This window comes from Gambusia affinis, linkage group LG02, assembly GCF_019740435.1.
Source record: "Gambusia affinis linkage group LG02, SWU_Gaff_1.0, whole genome shotgun sequence".
Lineage (NCBI taxonomy): Eukaryota > Metazoa > Chordata > Actinopteri > Cyprinodontiformes > Poeciliidae > Gambusia > Gambusia affinis.
The window spans coordinates 32,657,105-32,679,534 of NC_057869.1; the positions used below are offsets into that span (position 1 = coordinate 32,657,105).

General features: G+C 40.1%; 1 protein-coding gene across 1 annotated transcript; it reads right to left on the reverse strand.

Moving 5' to 3' along the window:
* Positions 1 to 3,744: 3,744 nt before the first annotated feature.
* LOC122820784 (mucin-5AC) lies at positions 3,745 to 21,898 on the reverse strand. The gene is made up of 30 exons (XM_044098387.1): positions 21,831 to 21,898; positions 21,466 to 21,507; positions 21,116 to 21,365; positions 19,703 to 19,817; positions 18,844 to 18,928; positions 18,227 to 18,333; positions 17,800 to 18,010; positions 17,568 to 17,693; positions 17,362 to 17,479; positions 16,710 to 16,848; positions 16,100 to 16,210; positions 15,508 to 15,577; positions 14,968 to 15,105; positions 14,719 to 14,883; positions 13,271 to 13,365; positions 13,058 to 13,184; positions 12,675 to 12,930; positions 12,216 to 12,265; positions 11,919 to 12,028; positions 11,681 to 11,832; positions 11,380 to 11,518; positions 10,988 to 11,098; positions 10,466 to 10,642; positions 9,933 to 10,172; positions 9,145 to 9,301; positions 8,674 to 8,802; positions 8,066 to 8,213; positions 6,772 to 6,815; positions 6,484 to 6,669; positions 3,745 to 6,386 (listed from the first exon to the last, which is right to left on the reverse strand). The coding sequence occupies exons 3-30, from the start codon at positions 21,358 to 21,360 to the stop codon at positions 3,745 to 3,747; spliced, it is 6,393 nt and encodes a 2,130-aa protein (XP_043954322.1). The 5' UTR covers positions 21,361 to 21,365; positions 21,466 to 21,507; positions 21,831 to 21,898.
* Positions 21,899 to 22,430: the final 532 nt, after the last annotated feature.

Here is a 22,430-nt window from a genome sequence, read left to right on the forward strand (position 1 = left end):
TTGAGGGACCTTGGGTTGTAGATGCTTCAGAAGCTTCGGTTGTAATTGCTCCGGTTGTTCTGGAAGGTATAGCTGTAGTTTTGGTAACAACAGAGGGCTTAGATGTGACAAGTGTTGTTTCTGGGCTGGTTGAAATGATTCCTGGTACTTCAGTTGTGGATTCAACAACTTCTGTAATGGAGCCAGTCACTGGACCTGTTGTGCCAACCTTTGAGGGGTTTGTTGTTCCAATCTTCACTGTTGTTTCTGAGAACGTAGTTTCGACAGATTCAGTTGTGGCTCTCTGGGTGGATGTTACAGGGCCTTCTGTAGTGGTTGTATGAAGAGATGGCTTTGATGATATGGTGGTAGTTTCACTCTTTCTGCTTGTTCCTTCTGGCACTGAACTTGTCATTTCAACAATTGCTGTGGTGGAGAATGTTAATTGACCAGAGGTAGCTTCAATGGGCTTTCTTGTACCTACATTAGTTGAGGGACCTTGGGTTGTAGATGCTTCAGAAGCTTTGGTTGTAATTGCTCCGGTTGTTCTGGAAGGTGTAGCTGTAGTTTTGGTAACAACAGAGGGCTTAGATGTGACAAGTGTTGTTTCTGGGCTGGTTGAAATGATTCCTGGTACTTCAGTTGTGGATTCAACAACTTCTGTAATGGAGCCAGTCACTGGACCTGTTGTGCCAACCTTTGAGGGGTTTGTTGTTCCAATCTTCACTGTTGTTTCTGAGAACGTAGTTTCGACAGATTCAGTTGTGGCTCTCTGGGTGGATGTTACAGGGCCTTCTGTAGTGGTTGTATGAAGAGATGGCTTTGATGATATGGTGGTAGTTTCACTCTTTCTGCTTGTTCCTTCTGGCACTGAACTTGTCATTTCAACAATTGCTGTGGTGGAGAATGTTAATTGACCAGAGGTAGCTTCAATGGGCTTTCTTGTACCTACATTAGTTGAGGGACCTTGGGTTGTAGATGCTTCAGAAGCTTTGGTTGTAATTGCTCCGGTTGTTCTGGAAGGTGTAGCTGTAATTTTGGTAACAACAGAGGGCTTAGATGTGACAAGTGTTGTTTCTGGGCTGGTTGAAATGATTCCTGGTACTTCAGTTGTGGATTCAACAACTTCTGTAATGGAGCCAGTCACTGGACCTGTTGTGCCAACCTTTGAGGGGTTTGTTGTTCCAATCTTCACTGTTGTTTCTGAGAACGTAGTTTCGACAGATTCAGTTGTGGCTCTCTGGGTGGATGTTACAGGGCCTTCTGTAGTGGTTGTATGAAGAGATGGCTTTGATGATATGGTGGTAGTTTCACTCTTTCTGCTTGTTCCTTCTGGCACTGAACTTGTCATTTCAACAATTGCTGTGGTGGAGAATGTTAATTGACCAGAGGTAGCTTCAATGGGCTTTCTTGTACCTACATTAGTTGAGGGACCTTGGGTTGTAGATGCTTCAGAAGCTTTTGTTGTAATTGCTCCGGTTGTTCTAGAAGGTGTAGCTGTAGTTTTGGTGACAACAGAGGGCTTAGATGTGACAAGTGTTGTTTCTGGGCTGGTTGAAATGATTCCTGGTACTTCAGTTGTGGATTCAACAACTTCTGTAATGGAGCCGGTCACTGGACCTGTTGTGCCAACCTTTGAGGGGTTTGTTGTTCCAATCTTCACTGTTGTTTCTGAGAACGTAGTTTCGACAGATTCAGTTGTGGCTCTCTGGGTGGATGTTACAGGGCCTTCTGTAGTGGTTGTATGAAGAGATGGCTTTGATGATATGGTGGTAGTTTCACTCTTTCTGCTTGTTCCTTCTGGCACTGAACTTGTCATTTCAACAATTGCTGTGGTGGAGAATGTTAATTGACCAGAGGTAGCTTCAATGGGCTTTCTTGTACCGACATTAGTTGAGGAACCTTGGGTTGTAGATGCTTCAGAAGCTTTGGTTGTAATTGCTCCGGTTGTTCTGGAAGGTGTAGCTGTAGTTTTGGTAACAACAGAGGGCTTAGATGTGACAAGTGTTGTTTCTGGGCTGGTTGAAATGATTCCTGGTACTTCAGTTGTGGATTCAACAACTTCTGTAATGGAGCCAGTCACTGGACCTGTTGTGCCAACCTTTGAGGGGTTTGTTGTTCCAATCTTCACTGTTGTTTCTGAGAACGTAGTTTCGACAGATTCAGTTGTGGCTCTCTGGGTGGATGTTACAGGGCCTTCTGTAGTGGTTGTATGAAGAGATGGCTTTGATGATATGGTGGTAGTTTCACTCTTTCTGCTTGTTCCTTCTGGCACTGAACTTGTCATTTCAACAATTGCTGTGGTGGAGAATGTTAATTGACCAGAGGTAGCTTCAATGGGCTTTCTTGTACCTACATTTGTTAAGGGACCTTGGGTTGTAGATGCTTCAGAAGCTTCGGTTGTAATTGCTCCGGTTGTTCTGGAAGGTGTAGCTGTAGTTTTGGTAACAACAGAGGGCTTAGATGTGACAAGTGTTGTTTCTGGGCTGGTTGAAATGATTCCTGGTACTTCAGTTGTGGATTCAACAACTTCTGTAATGGAGCCAGTCACTGGACCTGTTGTGCCAACCTTTGAGGGGTTTGTTGTTCCAATCTTCACTGTTGTTTCTGAGAACGTAGTTTCGACAGATTCAGTTGTGGCTCTCTGGGTGGATGTTACAGGGCCTTCTGTAGTGGTTGTATGAAGAGATGGCTTTGATGATATGGTGGTAGTTTCACTCTTTCTGCTTGTTCCTTCTGGCACTGAACTTGTCATTTCAACAATTGCTGTGGTGGAGAATGTTAATTGACCAGAGGTAGCTTCAATGGGCTTTCTTGTACCTACATTAGTTGAGGGACCTTGGGTTGTAGATGCTTCAGAAGCTTTGGTTGTAATTGCTCCGGTTGTTCTGGAAGGTGTAGCTGTAATTTTGGTAACAACAGAGGGCTTAGATGTGACAAGTGTTGTTTCTGGGCTGGTTGAAATGATTCCTGGTACTTCAGTTGTGGATTCAACAACTTCTGTAATGGAGCCAGTCACTGGACCTGTTGTGCCAACCTTTGAGGGGTTTGTTGTTCCAATCTTCACTGTTGTTTCTGAGAACGTAGTTTCGACAGATTCAGTTGTGGCTCTCTGGGTGGATGTTACAGGGCCTTCTGTAGTGGTTGTATGAAGAGATGGCTTTGATGATATGGTGGTAGTTTCACTCTTTCTGCTTGTTCCTTCTGGCACTGAACTTGTCATTTCAACAATTGCTGTGGTGGAGAATGTTAATTGACCAGAGGTAGCTTCAATGGGCTTTCTTGTACCTACATTAGTTGAGGAACCTTGGGTTGTAGATGCTTCAGAAGCTTTGGTTGTAATTGCTCCGGTTGTTCTGGAAGGTGTAGCTGTAGTTTTGGTAACAACAGAGGGCTTAGATGTGACAAGTGTTGTTTCTGGGCTGGTTGAAATGATTCCTGGTACTTCAGTTGTGGATTCAACAACTTCTGTAATGGAGCCAGTCACTGGACCTGTTGTGCCAACCTTTGAGGGGTTTGTTGTTCCAATCTTCACTGTTGTTTCTGAGAACGTAGTTTCGACAGATTCAGTTGTGGCTCTCTGGGTGGATGTTACAGGGCCTTCTGTAGTGGTTGTATGAAGAGATGGCTTTGATGATATGGTGGTAGTTTCACTCTTTCTGCTTGTTCCTTCTGGCACTGAACTTGTCATTTCAACAATTGCTGTGGTGGAGAATGTTAATTGACCAGAGGTAGCTTCAATGGGCTTTCTTGTACCTACATTTGTTAAGGGACCTTGGGTTGTAGATGCTTCTGAAGCTTCGGTTGTAATTGTTCGGTTGTTCTGGAAGGTGTAGCTGTAGTTTTGGTAACAACAGAGGGCTTAGATGTGACAAGTGTTGTTTCTGGGCTGGTTGAAATGATTCCTGGTACTTCAGTTGTGGATTCAACAACTTCTGTAATGGAGCCAGTCACTGGACCTGTTGTGCCAACCTTTGAGGGGTTTGTTGTTCCAATCTTCACTGTTGTTTCTGAGAACGTAGTTTCGACAGATTCAGTTGTGGCTCTCTGGGTGGATGTTACAGGGCCTTCTGTAGTGGTTGTATGAAGAGATGGCTTTGATGATATGGTGGTAGTTTCACTCTTTCTGCTTGTTCCTTCTGGCACTGAACTTGTCATTTCAACAATTGCTGTGGTGGAGAATGTTAATTGACCAGAGGTAGCTTCAATGGGCTTTCTTGTACCTACATTAGTTGAGGGACCTTGGGTTGTAGATGCTTCAGAAGCTTTGGTTGTAATTGCTCCGGTTGTTCTGGAAGGTGTAGCTGTAATTTTGGTAACAACAGAGGGCTTAGATGTGACAAGTGTTGTTTCTGGGCTGGTTGAAATGATTCCTGGTACTTCAGTTGTGGATTCAACAACTTCTGTAATGGAGCCAATCACTGGACCTGTTGTGCCAACCTTTGAGGGGTTTGTTGTTCCAATCTTCACTGTTGTTTCTGAGAACGTAGTTTCGACATATTCAGTTGTGGCTCTCTGGGTGGATGTTACAGGGCCTTCTGTAGTGGTTGTATGACGAGATGGCTTTGATGATATGGTGGTAGTTTCACTCTTTCTGCTTGTTCCTTCTGGCACTGAACTTGTCATTTCAACAATTGCTGTGGTGGAGAATGTTAATTGACCAGAGGTAGCTTCAATGGGCTTTCTTGTACCTACATTAGTTGAGGGACCTTGGGTTGTAGATGCTTCAGAAGCTTTGGTTGTAATTGCTCCGGTTGTTCTGGAAGGTGTAGCTGTAGTTTTGGTAACAACAGAGGGCTTAGATGTGACAAGTGTTGTTTCTGGGCTGGTTGAAATGATTCCTGGTACTTCAGTTGTGGATTCAACAACTTCTGTAATGGAGCCAGTCACTGGACCTGATGTGCCAACCTTTGAGGGGTTTGTTGTTCCAATCTTCACTGTTGTTTCTGAGAACGTAGTTTCGACAGATTCAGTTGTGGCTCTCTGGGTGGATGTTACAGGGCCTTCTGTAGTGGTTGTATGAAGAGATGGCTTTGATGATATGGTGGTAGTTTCACTCTTTCTGCTTGTTCCTTCTGGCACTGAACTTGTCATTTCAACAATTGCTGTGGTGGAGAATGTTAATTGACCAGAGGTAGCTTCAATGGGCTTTCTTGTACCTACATTAGTTGAGGGACCTTGGGTTGTAGATGCTTCAGAAGCTTTGGTTGTAATTGCTCCGGTTGTTCTGGAAGGTGTAGCTGTAGTTTTGGTAACAACAGAGGGCTTAGATGTGACAAGTGTTGTTTCTGGGCTGGTTGAAATGATTCCTGGTACTTCAGTTGTGGATTCAACAACTTCTGTAATGGAGCCAGTCACTGGACCTGTTGTGCCAACCTTTGAGGGGTTTGTTGTTCCAATCTTCACTGTTGTTTCCGAGAACGTAGTTTCGACAGATTCAGTTGTGGCTCTCTGGGTGGATGTTACAGGGCCTTCTGTAGTGGTTGTATGACGAGATGGCTTTGATGATATGGTGGTAGTTTCACTCTTTCTGCTTGTTCCTTCTGGCACTGAACTTGTCATTTCAACAATTGCTGTGGTGGAGAATGTTAATTGACCAGAGGTAGCTTCAATGGGCTTTCTTGTACCTACATTAGTTGAGGGACCTTGGGTTGTAGATGCTTCAGAAGCTTTGGTTGTAATTGCGGTTGTTCTGGAAGGTGTAGCTGTAGTTTTGGTAACAACAGAGGGCTTAGATGTGACAAGTGTTGTTTCTGGGCTGGTTGAAATGATTCCTGGTACTTCAGTTGTGGATTCAACAACTTCTGTAATGGAGCCAGTCACTGGACCTGTTGTGCCAACCTTTGAGGGGTTTGTTGTTCCAATCTTCACTGTTGTTTCCGAGAACGTAGTTTCGACAGATTCAGTTGTGGCTCTCTGGGTGGATGTTACAGGGCCTTCTGTAGTGGTTGTATGACGAGATGGCTTTGATGATATGGTGGTAGTTTCACTCTTTCTGCTTGTTCCTTCTGGCACTGAACTTGTCATTTCAACAATTGCTGTGGTGGAGAATGTTAATTGACCAGAGGTAGCTTCAATGGGCTTTCTTGTACCTACATTAGTTGAGGGACCTTGGGTTGTAGATGCTTCAGAAGCTTTGGTTGTAATTGCTTCGGTTGTTCTGGAAGGTGTAGCTGTAGTTTTGGTAACAACAGAGGGCTTAGATGTGACAAGTGTTGTTTCTGGGCTGGTTGAAATGATTCCTGGTACTTCAGTTGTGGATTCAACAACTTCTGTAATGGAGCCAGTCACTGGACCTGTTGTGCCAACCTTTGAGGGGTTTGTTGTTCCAATCTTCACTGTTGTTTCTGAGAACGTAGTTTCGACAGATTCAGTTGTGGCTCTCTGGGTGGATGTTATAGGGCCCTCTGTGGGGTTGGAAACATGTCTTAAAACATTTATGGCAAACATTTCAAATTCAAACAGTATCATAGCGTTTTCTAGTAATAATAGTCAGTCTCAAACCTGTGCTAAATTTAAATGGAGTTGTTGTAGGCCCAGCGGTTGTAGTATTCATGCATGTGTACATGCTTCTAGATATAGTTCCATTAGCGCCACATTCAGCTGCAATGCAGTTTCCCAGACCATCCGAAGTGTTATATATTGTGGCACCATAGTTGTAAGTTTTTCCATTAATCGTACATGTACATGCTGTAGGTAGATATATTACATTGTTAATTTAAACAATATAATACTTTCAATATTTACATTTATTAGATATCCTGATTACTATAAATTGCAATATATACTCACAATCAACACTGTAGATGCATATTATCCCAGATAATGTACAGGAGCTTTGAAAAATAGAACACTGTGTTAATCCCACAATTTTTTATTAACTGGTTAAAAACAGAATTGTTCCTCATGAATTTAAATTTCATAATTTTTCTAAAAACATGTGACACAAATAAAAGTTGCACATGTAACTTTTATCTTTAAAAAACAGTTTTTAATTTATTTTTTTTAACTGTCACTATGTGTTATGATAGAGATGGAAAAAATCACACTCATCCACTTCCTCCTTCAACAACTATATCAATATGCAGAATTGCACCACTCCCTGTCAAAAACAACCTATTAGAGCCAGGAGGAAGGTGTTCTATGGCAACTATGTACTAATGTTGACATGATTCCTGGTATTCCAGTTGTAGATTCAACAACTTCTCTTAATCTACTAATGGCAGAGAAACATCTTATTGTTACAGAAAAATTGCTCCTCAGTTGTTCATGGGCCATTATTGCTGTAGAGCTTGTCATTCATGACAGGCTCTACTCTTGGGACAATGCTATTGTCTAAGCTCTGAACACACAAGCATGACTGACAGTACAAAGAACATCCTTCCTTCCTTTCTTCCTTCTTTCCTTCCTTTCATTCATCAATCCATCTATCTATCCATCCATCCATCTTCTTCCGCTTATGTGGACAAGGGTCATGAAGGTAGTAGCCTAAGTAGGGATTCCTAGACTCAGGCTGTGTTATTGTTACTAAATAAGACTAAAAACCTCCTCCTGGCCATTATTGGGTGTTTCTGAATGTGCGATTTATTTCTCAATAATTACTGATAGCACTTGGAGAAAGCAGAGGAGCTCATTTTTTTCTGTCAAACTGCCACAAAACAGTGAAAATTTAACAAATATGTAAAGTAAATAAATAAATACTTTTTTAATGAAGTTAAGTTGCATACCTTTTTTGCCTTAGCTTTTGTCATAGGCAAAAAAAAAATAACAACCCCAAATAACAAATGTTAGATTCAACAGAAAAGACAATTCAAGAAGGAGTTGCCCAAGTAATAACAAAAATAAATGCTAAATTACAGTTGGGGCAAACTACAAATCCTTAACTAAGATTCACACTATTGTGTGAGGCCCCAAATGAAACATTGCCCAAAATAAAGACCACACAAACCCACAACGTCTAGTTATACAACCTTCTATAGTATGACAATGCATGTATGAATCAGATAGTATACACATCATCACCAATTTGTTAGTGTTTACTGGACCAGTTATGCTAATACGATGATCAGTGTTATATGAGACATACCAAGTGTAACAGCTGTTGGATGGAACCTTCTCGCCTGTGCTGTAATGAATGCCTTTGTCATCATAGCATCCACACTGGTCCCAGCTCACACATTTCATTGAGTCTTCATCAAAGAAAGGCTTGGTGTGAGAACACTGTGGATAGCAACCTATGTAATACAAGAATATATATGTTAATTAATGGGAAATGAAATGTCCACTAAGGGTGTAAAGTGAGGAGTTGACTTTTCCATCATGATATTTTTACGACTCACTCAGTAAAAACATAACATGCCTCCTGTAATGTGGAAAAACAAGTCACTTTTACCAAACATTAGCTTCCTTGCATCTTAATTTTTCACTCGTAATGATTTGATTACTGTACATAATATTGTAGGAAAATTAGGTTGTGGTATGAATATTATTTAGTAACAGTAATCCAACTTTCCTTAGCCCCAAATATTTTGTCTTATTTGAAATACTGTTTAATAAACAATATTTTGCTTGTTAAACAAAATACTGTGTTTAACAAACACAGTATTGTTTTTGTTAAACAATACTGTGTTTAACAAAAACAATACGTAAGTAAAGTTACAAGTCATTTACCTAGCATGCTGAACAAATGTTTACCTTCCATGTGAGTGATGAGTTTGGCACAGTTTCCTGAGGGATTCCTACAAGTCTTCATGCAGTCAGCTCCACAAGGCTTGTAATGCCATTCACAGCCACCATGGGAGTTATAATAGTCACAGAAAATAGCTAGTAGACACAAAATGTGAACATTATATATCTTTATTTATATATATAAAATTAAGTTTCACCTGATATAACTGGAAACTCCTCGTTACATTCCCCGTTGAAGGCTTACTTCATTCAAATTGGAATAATTTCATTGGTACTTAAAAAGTCAGTTATATCGAAATATGTATTTAATGTGATTTACATGTGATTTTTTTGTGTGCGTTTTGAGATTACTAAAGCTTTGAACTGGTGCTTGTAAAGATAAAATTATCTTGAAATGAAACAAAATCCAATTTTTGATTTTGTTATATCATCGAATAGCTCCATCACCATGACAGCAGTTGTGATGGTCAAACTTACGGCACAACTTTGGAGTTCTCCAGCGGACGCAGGCTCCAGCTGTGCTGCAAGCTTTGGCATAGGCAGCCACAGCGGTGCAGAAACACTCACAGTCACCTCCAGTATCACAAGCACAGGAGTCTCTCACACAAGAATCATAGTATGGGCCAGGATCAACCTGAAACACAAAGCAGTTACATCAAACATGGTGTCTTTCTCATTCTAATTATACTCATATAAGCTGTACTGTTACATATTTTGAAAGAAGTTCAAAAGAGGCCAATAAATAGAAGACTTTGCAGAAAAACTACAAATATTCTCCCATCAAGTTTTTCCATATTTAAAACATTCTAAAATAAAGTTTGTTAGGCTTGTAGTGGAAAATTTTATCATACGGTAAAGTTAAGATATATATTAAAAACCAGACTGTCTCTCCTCTCTTCAGGATCCCTTATCCTTGGTACAAGACAAATATCTGGACTCTGACAGACTATACTATGACTCAGAGCTTTTACTCTGTCCTGTTTATGAGTGCTTTATATTCTTAAGCATGGTATAAAATAAACCTGACTGAGTGAAATTTCACCTTACAGTGCTTGGTCATTTTTTTCTAAAACAAGATGTTTTCGATAGATAAATGAACAACAGTTGCATCACCAGGCAAAGAAAGAGGCATTCTGTGCATGTAGTGATAAAGATGAAGAGAAGAAGAAAAAAGTATGTAATCTCCCAAAGAGTGGAGCATTTACAGTTTTAAATTAAAGTAAAGACGGATCCATTTAGGTGTAGCTGTGCAGTGTGCATGTTACTTTTGCATGACAGCTGTGGAAGGTGTCGCTGGTTATGATGCTGCACTGCTTCTGAGACCAGGCTGCCCGGTAGCGGTTGGAGGCACAGGGATCACTGAGAAGCTGGGCATTAGAGCAACTAGATGACACTTTCCAGCTGTTCCCAAACTCTAAAACATCTGTCACAGTCTCTTGAGAGCGTGTGGTAAAATCATTTTTACTGTTGCCATCGTAGTTCCCACACAGGCCACACACTTCACCCTGGCATGGTGAAAAAAACAGAGCAGTCACAAATTTGATTTGATTTGATCTTATCAACAACATGTATATTACCAGCTTAGTAAAAATATCCAACATTGATCAGAGTTGGTCTAAATATCAAACGAAACGTTACAAGGATTTGTGTTCATGTTTAAGCATTTTGATAGTGTTTTCTTTTATTGGGTCGTCTAAAATAAAACCTAAGGAACCAAGCTCAGATTTAGTTCATCACAACACACACACACACACACACACACACACACACACACACACCCACACACTTAATGCTGTACCTGGAACTGTGGACTGAGAGAAATGAAAAGGCTGGTCTTCTGGTCCCACATGACTACCAGCCCTGAATGGACGGTCACCACCAGGTAAACACCCATTTTTTGTACAGAACCAGGGAGAACATTGATATTTCCTTTTATCACGTGGAAACTATCATCCTTAAGATGGAATTCATTATCCTGTACAGAAGATTACAAAGCAAACAAAAACCATAAAAAATGTTAAACACTGCACAGACTTTATGTGAAACTTCCTATTTTTCTTTGTATATAGTTTGTTTCACATGTCAAAGATTGACAGGTTTGATCTTTTTCCCAACTCCCTGCATACTAATACATAACATGCTAAAAACTTTATAAATAAACTGGTTTTTGATGAAAGATTAGGACTATGCTATGATGAGGCAGTGGTATTTTTGCCTCAGCAGGTTGTCAAGCTGTCAGAATCTTAACTCTTTGTCCAGCAGTTGGAAGATATTAACAGCTAGATTACATGTGTAGATGGAATTAGTGTTGTGTGTTTACCTCCAGGAAGATCTTAATGGTCTTGGAGCAGGTGGTCCCAGTGGTTCCACATGGAACATTCTCAGTGATAATACTGAAGCTTCCGTTTCCCTGACCAGGGCTGCAATAATCCTGAGTGAGAACACACAGTAATACAGTCATAAGAAATTACTGATACAGCTGATGGTTTACTCCACTAACAGGTTCCTGAAATCACTTCTATTGCTAGAGAAAGATTGATTTCTCCTCAATATTGAACTCCTCCATATGTCTAAAAGGTGACTGTCCAGGAGTGTTTATTAGTTATTGGGCCAGTGTGTATTAGTGACAGGTTTGTACATCAATGTACATCACATTTAAGGATTTTAATTCTGACAAATAAACAATGTTGATTTGTCCAGTAGCCTCCTTACCTGTAGGAGTGTGTATTCACATTCTCCACTGAAGTCAAACCTTTTATCATCAAATGTAATATAATGACCATCTCCATAGATCCCACAAACTGCATTGCAAACATTGCTGGTACAAGTGAACGTTCGTCCGCTGCATGAGCTGTGGTGACATACAAACATCAGAAATAAATCAAAGAAATATATGGATATCTGATCATATCTAAGTCAGATGGGAGAGCTGGAAGGGAGAGAATTGGCTTGAGAGAGTTAATATCTGTGCTACAGTTTTTAAGGTCAAAGGTTATAAATGCCTCATAAATACCAGGTGTTACAGTCCACTGTGAGAGTCTGTCCTGGCTGATAGACGTGTCCATTGTGGACACATGGACAGCTTGTCTCACTGATGCAGCCTCCTGCTCCGTCTGACAGCAGGCCTTCTGGGCACACACATCCAGATGTACAGCCTGTACTGATCTGCTCCCGGCAAGAGTGAAGAGACGTTAGGCTGAACAAGGCGCGTGGATTTACATCAAAATACTGAAATACTTTGCTGTGCTTACACAAGGCATGTCCACCGTGCTGCAGCTCTTCTGACACTCAGCCCCAGTGGTGCCAGGCGGAGCAGTGGAGCAATCAAAATAAACCATGGGGGGGACACATGATGTGGAGGCTGAAGATTGAAATTGAGTGCAGATTATGTTAAAACTATAGATCATGGACTAACACATCCTTTACTGAAGGACCAAACATTACAGTATTCATAAACCTCATTATAGGTTGTATTTAGGTGTTAATTGTAGAAACACCACAGGATACAATTACCCTCCCATAGAGAGATGTGACGTGTAGAAACCTACTTTGTAGTCTGGCTCCTCCTGAGCAGCTGAGGGCCCCATGTCTGCAGACACTGTGGACGAGACAAATAGAATCAATATGAATCATGTGAGGCATGTGGGGATCTAGTAATCTGATCCCAAACAACAGCTTTGGCAAGGCATTTTTTACAAGCTGAAAACTCCATTAAACTCCAGGTTTTAGCCTAACTCGCCATGTCAGTTTACTGACAAGAAAATGGAGCGCCAACTTAAAAAAAATGTTAATTTGTTACATGTAGTCAAATAAAGTTTGTCAAATTTAATCAGCATAACAACTTAGTAAACTTAATCTACTTGGACCTACAGGACTTGGACTGGTATCGGGGGCAAGATTAGGGGATTTGCTTACAATTTATCTTTAAAGTAAATGTTCTTTGGTGATAAAACAGTTCATATTTATGTGGATATAAAAATCCCCAATGAGCATCTATGAGTCGTTACCATGTTACTCCATCTTTGAGGATGGTCTGTCCAGCAGGAATAAAGGTGTCCTTATCGTAGCAGGGGCAGTTTGTACTGGACACACACTGTCCCCCTTCATTCATGTAGGTTCCCTCAGCACAGCCGCAGCCGTCCACAGAGGCGAAGCTGACCTGGCAGGAGTAATCAGCCTGGCTGAGGGACCGACACGTCCGACCACAGGATGTCATGTTGTACTCATAAACTGTTTCTGATGGACATGATTCACTAAATTTTCCTGTTGAAAAAATGTGAAAAGGGTCATGAGACACTCCGATCTACCCAGCAGTGAAAGCAGTTTCCGAACAGTAAAAACATGTTCACTGATTTTTTGCTTTTCTATCCCAGGTTAGATTTTTGCTCACCGCAGATGGTTTCCCTCCAGCCGCTGATGTGGACTCCTGCCGCTGAGCAGGCGTAGACATATGAGGAGACCGCAGCACACATGCAGTCCTCACTTTTTTCACAGTTACAGGCGTCGTACAGGCAGTTCTGCTCAAATACAAAGCGGACATGGAGAAGGCTATGACAGTAGAAGAGTTTTATACGGGCTCAATGCTTCACGTTTGCAAACCTACGTCTTTGTATGAGCTGGGGCTGACAACTGAGTGGCAAGGGGCAAACACTCCCAGGGGATCAGTCAATTTGGAACACCAGTACTGTGCAAAGTTCTCTGAAACACACAAATATAAAAGAAGTCATAATAAAAGGTGTATCTTGAAAAATAAATAGTGTTTCTCTGATGAAAGGCACCCAGGCTGATGTCGCTTCACACATAAACATGTTTCTGAGATTTTAGGATTAAGGCTCATACTTAAGCTGCCGCTGATGGTACCAATGTAAAAACTAGATTTTGTCCAGAAAACCTGTCTTCTGATTAATTTGGTATTTTATTTTGGCATCATGTTTTATCTGTGTATCTTTGTTTTAGTTTGTTTAATCTGCACTTTGTAATTTTGATCTTTGAATGGTGATATACATAAAATTACTTACTTACTTATCATTTTAAAATTATTGGCCAAGGATTCATTTAAAAGATGAAAGCATGTTTCTTGCTTTTCGGCAAAAAACATTTTGAAATATTCTATAGGATTTGCTTAAGCTGTGTAAACAGTCTAAGTTAATTAGAATGATCAACATGAAATTCCTCTTTTGCATTTTAGCAACTTCTCAGGCTATGATTCTATTTGCATTAAGGCGGCTGTTTCAAGAAGGTATTTGAAAATATTGTTTGCATTTTAAATATTAATTATGTTAAAATTCTGTCTTTATTGGGAAGGTTATGTTCAACAACTTCAACTTTATTGTAAGATCACGTTATGGCAAAATTTAAGATTAAACATTGACTGTAACGTTTTGAAAACGGTGCTGCAAAAGTAATTATTTTAGGCCACAACAATCACAAAAGCATAACACAACATCCTGCAGGGCCTTTGGTAAGCTGTGATGACACGTTATGTGTTAGGATCCTGGGTTGTTAGATTGTTTTGTAATTTGATTTGATTCTAGTTTCATTATTTTGTGTTTCTTACTTTGTTCAATCTTGTTTCAATTTTTCTTTAATTCAGTCCTTTCGCAGTGATTCTAGTGTCTTGTGTCTACTTGTTTTTAGTTACTCTAGTATTATAATGTTTATTTTGCCCCCTGTGCCGCTTTCTCTCTCCCTCTCCTCAGTCTACCTCCTGTTCTTGCCATTCACACCTGGAACCCATTAGCTATCAGCCCAGTTCCTTTGGTCCAGCATTCAAGCTCCCAGTACTTAAGCATCTCTTTCTCAGTTACTCCTCACTGGTTCCTTCTTTTATTCCCTGTAACCTCTCCAGTGCTACATTCTTCTCATGCCTCCTGGCTGGCTTTTTGCTATGGTTTATTTTTCTTCAGTTCTGGAATTTTGTATATCTGTAAGTTTGCTGGTTTATCTTTTTTATTACTAAATATTCAAACATCACCTGCTGCCTACCTTTCTGAATTTGGGTTGTCTTTAAAAACATTCAACATAACATTGTGTGCAGGAGATCATCTGTACCTCTGCTAATGTCCTGGCTGCAAGGATCTCCAAAGTGTGGCACGACGTCAGGACAGCTGACTCTGGTCTTCCATGTGTTGGCAAATGCTGCAGCAGTTCCCTCCACAAGTCCACTAATCACCCGGAAGTCATCACTCATTATGTTGTTGAAGTTCCCACATAATCCTGTGGAGCATTGTGGAACATAGATGAGCTTTTGGTAACCTGAAAGATGCATATTCACATCCAGTTAAACACATGGAGATGTACCGGAGGTGGCTCCTTTGAGTGACACATCAGCTGAAACAAAGACTTGCATCACAGGAGAGAGCTGGACCATCACTTGGATTCCCACTTTGGTGCTGATTACAACATAAAAGGAGGATGGCCAAAAGGCGCTCAGCTCAGCTGCAGAGATCGGAACACATAGTACTCAGTGAGCTGTCAGTACTGAAGCAACATGTCCTACAAGTTTCATTTCATCAACATGCTTATCACAGTTCATTAACATTTCCATGGTGTGTTGTGGTGATAAACTGTCTTCTAACAGCCTGTGGGTTTCTGTCTCAATCTTTCTCTGGTGTTGTGTCTGAGTTTTCTGATTTTCCTCCATTTTCTTTCATTAATTACCTTCAAAAACTGATCATAGATGTCATATGTTTTAGTCCATGCTGCTGCACACTGAATATTAGCTAAAAAAAAAAAGGCTGCAACCTTACAACCCTGAGCAGAATAAAATACTACATGTAGAGCTATATGGCCATCATGTGTGGGTGTGTTAGATGAACAGTAATAATAATATTCACTCACATGTAAACAATGGAAGCTGAGAAAGAATATTGTTGACATAGACTTGCCCAGATGCTTGAATTTTGATGACCTGGTGTTTAGTGGAAAGACATCTTAGATTATGTTAAACATACATTAATTTGTATTCTGAATAAAAACCTAAATATTTATTGTCTTTCAAAACAAGTCTGCCATAATATAAAAGTCAAATATTAATCAAGAGACTTATCAGTTAAAATAATTAATATTGCTAGATGTACCACTCTCAGAAGAGATTCTGTCTCCCTGTCATTTGACAGCTGATATAGATATATATATTGGTTGTTGTTCCAGATCTTTTTGTTTAGCTGCAGCTATTGCTTTCTATTAGCTTTCTCAAAAATCTGTGGTCTTAATATTTATATATTTATGTATTTTAACTTTAAAGTGACAATGTTAGAACTAGTTCAAACTAGTTCCACAAGCATCTACTCAAACCTGTTCTATCCCAGGTTTGAGTAAATGCTTGTGGGCACAATCCAATGATCTGAAAGTCTTTGCATTGTGCCTACATGTTATGAAAAACGACAGAAATATAACCCGGGGAGTTAATGTGTCGGTGTCTGAAGCTTACCACGGCATTACTGCCCAGGGCCAGAGTAACGGCTCTGAGACACGTCCTGCTGTCTGTCAGACCACATTTGACCAGGTCCACCAACACAGTGTACAGGGAGCCTTCACTCTGCTGCAACACAGTGACACAAAACCTGTCAGCAGAAATAGCAATCCCAGTTAGAACACACGCATATTGGCGTGAGCACTGACTGGTGACCAGTATCAAGATATATTGTGAGTTTAAAAGGTTATTGTTTTTGACTGCAAATAGCACATAGGGCAACAGGATGTGAAACTTGCAGGATGGCAGAGGGCAGCAGTTTTGTCATTGGGAAACAAACAACACTGATAGTCAGAACACTGGTAGGATTTGAACCGAGGACCTTCTTGCTGCAAGGCAACAATACAGCTGGTCCTCTGGGCAGCCCCCTTTACTCACATTAAGTTTTAAAACTGTAGTTGAGACAACATAAACTGGTTTGTTATCCCTCATTTGTTTTTTATGTGTCTTTCGGTGAACCAGCATGCCTTGATACTGATGTTACACCTGTGTAGTTAAGCACTAAATATGTTCATTACAAAATGAATCTAAGCATTGTCTAAGTATACAGAGGTATAAAGCTCTTTACTTTAGCCAGAACGTAGGAGCAGTCTCCGTGGAAGGTGTACATTTTCCCGTCAAAGGTGGTAACGTGAGCTCCTCCCTCCACCGAACAGGTTCCCGAGCAGTTTTCCTCCTTACACGTCCAGTGGCCTCTCTCACAAACACTGTTAAATTCATACTCAAAATTTAGTTAATAATTGACTTGAAAGGTGTTAGTGTTAAAAATAGTACTGATTTTGCTATGGTTAACTATGGGGTCAGCAAAGCCTGGCTTTCATTTTGATTATCGACTTTCGCTAATTTAGCTATTTACTTACAAGGTAAATATCTAGCTAGCAATTTAAATATTCGTTGCTATCTATTTAGTTAGATAGCTAAACTTTTAGGGCCAGTTAAATATTTTGTTTGGAAAATAAATATTTCATTTGAAAATGATTTTAAAGTCAAACGTTTTGTTTGGCAAATAGAGACTCACTATGGAAGTAAATATTTAATTTTAAGCTATGACAGCTACATACTTTTTAACCGATCTTGACAACATTAGCATAAGAATAAAATGCATTTCAAATGAATTAGTTATTCAAAATATGTCCGTCAAATACGGAACATGCTACTGACTAACTCAGATTCTCTTTCCATATATGGACCTGGTAAAGTGACGCATGTTCCCAGCTTACCAGGATCTACAGTTGAATGAGTAGGACTCTCCTGACTGGTAGATCTGGTTGCCATGGAGACATGGGCACTGATCAGCTGTGACACATCCTGTGTTACCAATGTCATCAAACACCATTCCTGAAGGCAGGAGAGATGATTATTAATATGCCTGAACAGTAAATAACTCAGCATGGATGCTTGTGTTAGAAAATGAGCGTGTGTTTACCTGCAGGACAGCTGCAGCCATCGTGGCAGTGGCTGTCACAGGTCTGACTGGTCTGTGGGTTGGAGCAGGAGTCCTGACATGGCCGGCTACATTCCAGAAACTCCATGTTGTATGGGCATCGCTTGTCTGTGAAGACAGTTTGTTTCTTTTTGTGGTATCAAGTCCAGGAAGCTAATCTTAAAACAAAATGGTAAAGAAGGACTCTAATTTTCAGACTGTGTGTTCAGCTTACAGCAGAAGGTTTCGTTCCTCCAAGGCTGGGGGCTTCCTCCTGCATGGACGCACTGTCTGGAGAACTCTGAGATGGTTTTGCACAACATGGACTCTGTGTTCTCTTCATAGTTACACATGTCTGCCATGCACGCCTTAGTAAACGATTCCACATCCAGGAGGTTCTGGCAGCTGCTGAACGGATTGCTAGAGAAGGTCTCCTCACAAAGCAGCTGGGGGTAAAAATTACAAACACTTTCAGTCTGTGGCCAGCTCAGTTCATAGAGGCTTCTGGTCAATTAAGGGCTGAATATAAATTGTTTCATTCATTCAACAGCAGAAATGGAAACTCTAAGTCAGACGCAAACTTCAGTGTCACAGCCCAGTGTGTGGGTCTGATGGGGGTCTGTTCTGATATTAATGTGACTGATGATGATCTGGATCATTACCTTATCCCCACAGCTCCGGGTCGGGGTGAGGTCGGGTTCCACACACGTCTCAGTGGGCCCGTTTACCTTGTAAGTCTCAGCCAAGTCCACCACCGACATCACAGCCCCTACAGTCAGTCACACAGTAACCATCCTGTCACAAACCAGCAACTACTCTCACATCAGGTGTGATTGTAGAATATTTAGCAAAGACAATCCAAACTTAGTGCATATCGATAAGTAAATGAATTCAACAAAGTAAGGAAAAACATAAATAAATATAATTTCCATGTCTTTCTGAAACTAAGATATTAATCCAGATTTCTTAAATAACTGACTGAATGAACAACAGAGGGCTTACAGTATTTTCTCATCATAATCTGTTATAAAGCACAGAAATACTGAAGCACATTATTTTACAGACAAATTAAATTCCATCCAAAATAAACTCGGAGCTGCAGAAAACATTAACATTTTCCCCAGAAACTTTATCCCACAGCCAAGGAAAGCTTGAAGTCGTTTCTTTTGAAATCTGGTGCTGTGTTCTAAATCCTAAAGTCTGTCATTGGAAAAAGTACAGAGTTTCTCATAGCTGGTAGAAGCTAAATTAATTGCAATATGATTTTAAATGATGTTACCATCTTTCATAAAATCATTAGCTATCCCATCAAAGTTTCCACACAGTCCGCAGGTCTGGTTCTGATATTTGCTATCCAGTTCGATCTGTAAAGATACGACACATAAAGAGATGAAGTCATGTGTGATGTGTGAGCACTAAGACATGTCCATGGATGAATATATCAAAGTTTACTGTCAACAGTCTTCCTAGCAAAGGTTTACTATATAATGCAGATATTTAGTTTCATAACAACAAAGGCCAGAGCTATAAATGCTCCAACATAATTACATTTAGTACAGAAAGTGAAGGAATACATTTGTTTAGAATTTGGTTTTATTTCTTGAAACTATAATTTTACACTATTGAAAACCTTGTCAATTTTACCTTAAATATAGAGAAAATCAGTATGTGAGTTTAGACCTGAATCATTTATGTGGATTGCTCTCATGCAGTAATTGCCTCTCTAATTGTTCTATCATTGTCTGGCTTGGAGGTAATGTCATATCTCCATTCTTAGGGAGTAAACTCTGTCCTCAGACTTATCCTCCACATGGCCGCGTTTATCAGAGACTACCTCTGGAATCTGGGAACATTGAGGACAGACAGACAGGCCTGGCTGGGGTCTTCACCTCCAGCCTGATAAAATGAGTCACTGCTGCTCAGCCAGAAAACACATTTTCATTCCGAATGTGGGACAGGCTTTCAAAGAACTAATCTCCCAAACACAAGTTTTCTTACTTTTTGTTTGAAATGTAGTCACATAAAGAAATTAACTGTTTTGTTTTTACATCTGAGACATTTGTGTTCATTGTAAAAGATTGAATAACATTTGCTTGGAAAACTTCATAATGTGCTTAGTCTGTTTGTGTCCTTCATACATCTAAGGAGTCCTCCAGGTTCCAAACAGCCTTGATCCCAAGATTGGCTTCAACAAAGATGCTGGATGTGGTCCTTTTGATTGTCACTCCGAAGGCAACGAGTGGCAGAGACACCCTGCAGCAAACACACATGATCCGGGATGAGCAACACAGCAGAGGCTAAAAACTGAGGAAACTTTCTGAGGTGAAAGAATTCAGCATTAGACATGAGCAACATCAGTCAGCAAACATGTTCAGGAAACTCTTCAGTTTTGACTTCAAGATCTTTTAATTGAAGAACTTTAATATTTTACAAGTTCTGGGAACCCACAAACTTTAAGAACAACCCTGGGAAAGAAATAATAAGAAAGACAAGAAAAGAGAAAGGAAAATAAAAAAAGCAAAGAGAACAAGAGAAAAAAGGGAAAACACAAACACTTTTTCTCCTGTCTTATTAATGGAGCTTTTTTTTTTTCTCCTTTCTAAGCAATCCACACCACATGCTGCGTTGTGTCTGCCTATAGCCTTCTGCATGAACTCTGCTGAGGTTTTACTGTGCAGGTGCAGCAGATAGAAGGTGAACAGCTGAAAACAAGTCTGTTACTTTCTCCATCTTTGTTTCAAAGGGATCCTGCATTTTTAACTGGCTGAGAATTCTTTCACCTTCTAAACTTAAAAACATAAATCAAATTAACAACAGTAATGCCATAGGTAGATCAGAAATGTTGATATGAGGCGTATGTGAGCCTCACTGAGGCTGTAGGACAGAAACAAACATAGAGACGATGTGCAAAGAGCTGGTTTAGAAAAAAAAATCAGGATTTCATGTCAGGTATTCCAGCTCTAAGTTAACTCAGTTCTCCATTGGCTTAAACCAGAGGTGTCCAAACTGGTTGTGCTGTGGGCCAAAATCACCAAGTTAAAAGCATTCAGGGGCCATATTTTCTCCAACTTAAAATCCAATATTATTTTATTGTAAATGTTTTATTTTGGGGATATAAATATGTAGTCGTTGAAATTTTCTCAGACATTTTCCTTACAAAAACAAGAGAGGAGTTCAGGTTTTTGGTCGAAGTTTGATGACTGAGTGCTTAGAGTCTGTTGAGTAAAACTGAGCTGGATGTTTGTGACCTGAATTTAATGATATTACAATCAAAATTACTTTGTATTGTACCAAACATTTTCCATTCAAGAAATAAACACCTCTGGCTTAAAGTAAACCTTAAACTCGGATCTGAAAAGCTAAGCTGTTTCATAACTTTGCCACAAGTTTATGATTAAACTCTTATTATATATATCAAACAATGAGAATAATGAACAGCAATGAATGTAAATATGCAGTTGCAACTTAACCGTAGCTGTATCTATTCCTGCAGAGACTCAGCCTGTAGCAAACACAACATGAACCAGAGACCAGATCTGGGTTGAACTCACAGCTGGCCGTTGAATATGACGGAGCTGTTGGAGAGCTCCACCACTGAGCCATCCAGCTTCATGGCGATGCTGCTGATGCTGTTGATCAGGCCCCGCCTCATCTGGATGATGAAGCTCTCATAGCTTCCCCCACAGTGGGAGACCAACACATGGTTACAGGTGGAAGCCAACTGGAAGAAATGCCCATCAAAGGTCTTGAAGTGATAGTTTCCCCAAGTTGTGCAGACTCGGTCCAGGTGAGACATGTTGGCTGTGGAATGAGAACGTTAGCAAGAAAAAAATGAACAAACAAGTTGATAAATACTGGTAGCAGTAATAGAACCCCAAACTGTTGGTCTTTGCATGGTTACCTGAAGTCAGATCCAGTGTTTGAAGAGAAGGGACGATTGTTACTGTGGTGAAAACAAGAAATTATAACTGACCAGTTGAACACATTATTATAAAATTTGGAATATCAGATATTTATGCTTCTTCATCAAAGCTCAGTAAATGAAGCCTGGGTATCTGTGAGGTCTCCAAATCAGTTTGACAAGACTTTAATTTCCGTTTTTCAGTTTGAAATATTTTTCCTTTCTATAAAAACGTGTGAATTCAACACAAAAGTACTAAAAGTAGAAGAAAATTCTCAGGTTAAAACATTTAACTTCATACACCCAAAGCATTTTTATGTAGAATTACTTGAGCTGTTAGTTAGTGAAGCTGAGAAATGTGTTACCAGTCTGAGACAGAGAGCCGACCAGCAGAGTCAGGAAGACGATCCATGGCGTCGGCTGCAGCCGTTGGGAGCCCATGTCGGTCCAACAGGTTGACTCAATGACAGAACTCAATGGGAGATCAAGTCCTTTTATAATATTCCAGCAAAGGTGGAGCTGGACATACACAAGATTACAAACTGTTTACTCAGGAAACATGTTTCTGCTCCCAGCTCCTTCTACATCCGGAGTAACATCTGAGTAACAGCTGCTGATCTTTACTTTTGATAAAAAAAAATATTAAATAAAAAGTTAAGAAACAAGAACTGGTGCTGTCTGGGCCGGATTTTGTTTGCTTTGTTTTGTTACCAAAATAAAGTTCACTATATCTAAGCGCTTGGGGGCTTAGATTTTACATTTTCAAAATGAAACAAAATCAAAGATACTGCACAGTTTCTGTCTTTTAGGTCTATCATCTGACATACATTTGTTTTCCTCATGAGTGTGTAGAAATTAAGGACTAAATAGGATGCACAGTATTTCAGCAGTAATATGGATATTGTCCGTGTTGTCTGTGGTGGACTGCTGACGTGGACATGGTGGACATTTCCTCCTGCTTATGT

What these genes read in the sequence shown, in the direction of transcription:
- LOC122820784 (XM_044098387.1), bottom strand. Translation starts at nt 21,360, where the DNA reads ATGTCTCACCTGGACCGAGTCTGCACAACTTGGGGAAACTATCACTTC. An exon ending in ACAGTGGACTGTAACACCTG is followed by an intron (nt 11,519 to 11,680) that starts GTATTTATGAGG and finishes ATGTCACCACAG; the next exon opens with CTCATGCAGCGGACGAACGT. An exon ending in CTCTCAGTCCACAGTTCCAG is followed by an intron (nt 10,173 to 10,465) that starts GTACAGCATTAA and finishes TCACCATGCCAG; the next exon opens with GGTGAAGTGTGTGGCCTGTG.